Below are 4,638 nucleotides of genomic sequence, written 5' to 3'. Positions count from 1 at the left end.
TAATAATAATAATAATAAAATATCTTTTCACACAATGTGAGCTCATGGTATAATAATAATTAGTGTGATCGTGTACACGCATTACGTGTATAATATAATAATATATAAATTATTTGGGTATTTGAAAATCCGAATTGTTTAGATTTTCTAGTATACCCAGTATTCTTATAAATCAAGAATTAATTATTTGGGTAAGATTCGTGCTAGAGAATCCCAACAACAAACTACCGGGTTTCCCTATGTAAAAAATTATTTTAATTTAATATTATACTTGTCTTATTAAAAAAACTAAGAAAAATATATTTTTTAACATCGTCGGCCTAAAATATTTATAGAAGCTTCTTTGATCATAGTGTTGTCAATTCTGAGATATAGGACTAAAGATAACTATATTTTTTTATATAAAACAACCAGAGAAAATTAATGATGAGGAAAATTCATAATAATACGTTGTAGCTGAGTCTCGAACTCTAGATAACTGATTGTTTCGCTCGTGGAATTACTAATAAACCTTGCAATTATTTTTAGTGTAAATAGAAAAAAGGACATTAACGTAAATGCATTTTAGGCTTCACTAAATTAGTTAGTAAAGGGGGTTAGTTAGTAAACGGGAAGATTTTTAATAAAATAATAAGATAGTAAAAAAATATTTATTATTATTATTAATTTATAAATTACTCTTTTTTTTATTCTTATATATATATATATATATATATATATATATATATATATATATATTGTGTTGTAAGTAATTAAGGACCATGTCCGTCGCCCTTTCACCCGCCTCCACGCACTATTCTCACCCTCACGTTTGAAAACCCTTCCCCGGCCCCTTTTCCGCAGCGCCGGTTTCTGTCACCGGCGTTTCCCGGTTTCTGCCGGCGAAAGCCTGCGTCGGATCGATAAGGTCACATCCCCATGGTCACCTCTGCCGAAACATCTCCCCGTCCTCCGGATCCTGCACCGGTTCCGGCACCGGCAGCGAGGGAAGCCACGCCGCCTCGTCCTCAGGCGCCGGCTAGCCTGTTACCGACGCCCTCTCTCCCGATCTTAAAGTCATGGGGGAGCCGGCGGGTGCTCCCCTGTGTGAGTGTGAACGGAAAAGGTGAGATCGCCGGCGGCGGCCGACGGAAGACGGCCGAGCACGACGAGGAGAAAACGGGGCGACGGAGGACTGTTGTGGAGGACGATGGAGGCGACGACGACCCCCGGATCGAGGAGGTCAGAGAGAAGCTGCTGCTTCACCTCCGAGAGGCGGCGGACCGCATGAACCTGGTTTCGTTTCTCCCCGTCGACGGGATAGGCGGAAGAGAGCCCGTCCCAGTGCCGGAGCCAGCGGCGATCGCGGAGCATCCTGCAGCCGACGCGTCGGAGGAGCCAGCGGCGCCGCGCTGGAACCTGAGGACGCGACGCCGGGCGCCGAGGTCTCCGACGGGGAACCACCAGTACCTAACCGGGTCCCTGCCGGTAACAAGAGAGAACAAGGCGGTCCGGCTGAGGTCGGAGGACCAGGAGCAGCCGAAGCGGCTCAAGTTCTCGGTCTCGCTCACGAAAGAGGAGATCGATGAGGACCTCTACTCCATGACCGGGTCCAGGGCTCGCCGCCGACCACGGCGGCGACCGAGGGCGATCCAAAAGCAGCTCGATGTAAGTTTCCTCTCCCCACCACCTCCCCGATCTATCTACTCCCATCTGTTCGCGTTTTCGGATGCTTTTTTTCTCTCCTAGAAATCCCCAAATTTGATCGGTTTTCTTCGCTTCGTCGGTTGCCTTCTCCAATGAAACAACCATTTTCCTCGTCGGAGATTTGATTCCTCACGTCGATTTCCCTCTTTCTGCAGTCCTTATTCCCGGGCTCGTGGCTGTCGGAGATCACCGCCGATTCCTACAAGGTACCCGATGAGAAGTAGGTAAGTTCACCTTCCGGTGGCGTGATGCATTTCGTCTGCAAAATCCCCCTTTTCCAGGTTCGGTTTTATTCTCTGCAAAAATCCGCGGCCCGCCGTCGATCTCTTCTTCGGATTCAATCGCCGCAACAAAAAAAGTTAGGTTTACAAGAAATTCCATTATTTCCCTTGAATATGAACTAGTTAATTTCCCTCAAATAGCTCTACTCTTTTATTTTTGTTTGTCCTGTGTTCTTGCAACGATCTAATGCCACATTCCTCTTCGTTATTGATCAATGTAAAGTTTGCTGGGGCGCTTCGATCGCCTTCCTTCTCCATGGCACAAAAATCTATTCTCCGCTTCCTAAATGGAAACTTTTCTCTGAAGCAGCAACAGGAGGCTCCTCCGCCGCCGGCGCCGCCGCGGCGATGCTGGGTCAACGCCGCTCCTCCTTCGTCCAACCGGCGCCGCCGCCGTCGCCGTTCCGCCGTCATGGTCTCCGGTCGTCCCTGACCTCACACCGATCTCATCACGTGTGATTAGCATCGCGTAGTAAATGCACTGTGCTTCGCAAGTTGCGGCATTAGAATAAACGTCGGGATTAAACGTGCATTAACGATCCCAAAGCGCAGATGACACGCAAAGAACCACGCAGAATCTCACTGTAGGCAAATTAAAGTTTCGCGATAAAATGAATGCCCGATCATACTCCCTTTCAATCCATTTTGCCAAAAAAAAAAAAATTGTTTATTTGTTTTTGGCTGACAAAATTGTATACAATTCAATACCATGATATATATATATATATATATATAATATATATATATATATATATATATATATATATATATATATATATATATATATATATATATATATATATATACCTACCTATTTGATAAATAAATATAAAATATTATTTATCAATGTAGTAAAAAAGTCATATGATGAATGGGCAGCCATCCTATTTCAGACGTGAGGAATACATAGAATATTATTTATCAAGTTATTTGATGAATGGGCAGCAATTCTAATGGTCACATGTTAAACAAATAATAGATTGTTTATGTTTATTTATGCAAACATAAAACTACGTGAACAAGCATAGAAATATTTGTATATTTTTTAACAAAATAATTTTATATTTTAACACTAATTAAAATGAAATTTAATAGAATATAATAACATCTATTCTAGTAAAAGGTGTGGGTTCCTCGTGGACATTTCCAAGGTTATATAATAGGAGATCAATTATGAGATTAGTTTATAGTAAGTTAATTAGGGAATGGGAGAATTTTTTTTTTTAAAGGATATGTGCCCGTTGAGAATTAATGTTTTGCCTCATTGTAGTAAGTCTTGACTCTCTCTAACCAACCGAGCACACTAATATATACTAAAAAATGATTAATCAATAACATCAAACCTGGGACGACATACCTAGCCCTACGGAAATTTCCCATAAGCCATTAGGGTAAATTGAAAAGCATTGGCGATGGACGGCTTAGAAACTCAGCATCCCGTGGTTGTACACCCCATTTAGAGAAAACCTGCATATGCGCCTTAATGGGGATCAAACCATAGGTATCTGAGTAACAACTTGACGTTCTTCCACAGCACCATAGCCTCAAGGACAATATTGATATATATTAGTGGTAAAAGGCGAAGCACTCACCCAGAGCCCCCACCAGTCTGCCCCAGAACTAATATTGAGGAGGTAAATCACGGTAACTGAGGAGGTAAGTGGATAGGGATGAGTAATACGAGGTGCAGGAATTTACGCCCCACTAGTCTCAAAATTCGACCTCTTGACCTCGACAAACCTTCATCTATTTACCACCTTAGCTATGCCCGTGAAGGCCAACACTACATACTATTCTACAAAAAAAAGATGAAATATATCACCCTTGCGCCCCCTCCCCCATTGGGAGGGAGTAAATTAGAAAATAGAAGCTAGTCATCACATGGGAGGATAATTACTCTGTTTTTGCCGAGATTCGACCCTTGCTAATTCTACAAACATGTCATGTGATAACCAACTCGGCTATGCCTTAGGGCGATATATACTATAGTAGTAAAGGTGGAAATCTGTCAATCCAACGGCCCCATATGGTTGGCCCCATGACCATATGTGAGGAGATAAATCGGGAAGTTGTAATTAGCTAGTGCGGGAGAGAGTTTTTTCTTTAGCTTTATCAAGATTTGAACTCTTACTCTATGATAGTTGTTGGCGAGTGACTTATATTTGGATAAAAGTTAATGTGATGGATGCTATGGAAGAAAAATCTGTAAATTTTTTGTAATAAAATTTTATTACGATTTTATATAATAAAATTTTATTACGATTTTTCAGAACAGAGTTTTGTTGTGATTTTTTATGACAAAATTATGTAATGATTTTACCGGGCCTAGGGTTTATTCACTATTTATACGGATCATTGTAAACCTATTGTACAACAATCACAAGAATCATGTAATGTGATTCTCTTGTGTAGAGAGAATTCTAATAAAGTTTCGACCGTTTTTATAGAGTAGGCACGCTGCGGAACTACGGTAACTCTTCTTCTTTCTCTTCCTCTTCCTTTTCCTCGTGTTTTCTCTCCTTTTGCGCATCTTTGTCTTGTTGCTTCGTGCGATCTCTTCCTCTTCTTCCTCTTTAGAGGTTGAGAGGTGTTGCCCCCTATTTGCGCAACAATTGATATTAGAGCTACAGGTTTTGACGGATTTCTTCAACATGTTGGGGACGACTTCTGC

The 4,638-nt window shown here is 41.5% G+C and overlaps 1 protein-coding gene across 1 annotated transcript; it reads left to right on the top strand.

The window, feature by feature from the left end:
• Positions 1-764: 764 nt before the first annotated feature.
• Positions 765-2,161, top strand: LOC122012895. The gene is made up of 2 exons (XM_042569556.1): positions 765-1,647; positions 1,842-2,161. Exons 1-2 carry the CDS (start codon positions 919-921, stop codon positions 1,908-1,910), a joined length of 798 nt encoding a protein of 265 aa, XP_042425490.1. The 5' UTR covers positions 765-918; the 3' UTR covers positions 1,911-2,161.
• Positions 2,162-4,638: the final 2,477 nt, after the last annotated feature.

The sequence above is a fragment of the Zingiber officinale genome, chromosome 8A (genome assembly GCF_018446385.1).
Source record: "Zingiber officinale cultivar Zhangliang chromosome 8A, Zo_v1.1, whole genome shotgun sequence".
Classification (NCBI taxonomy): domain Eukaryota; kingdom Viridiplantae; phylum Streptophyta; class Magnoliopsida; order Zingiberales; family Zingiberaceae; genus Zingiber; species Zingiber officinale.
Note: the sequence above shows the minus strand (reverse complement) of the source record. Positions and strands in the feature narration are given on the sequence as shown.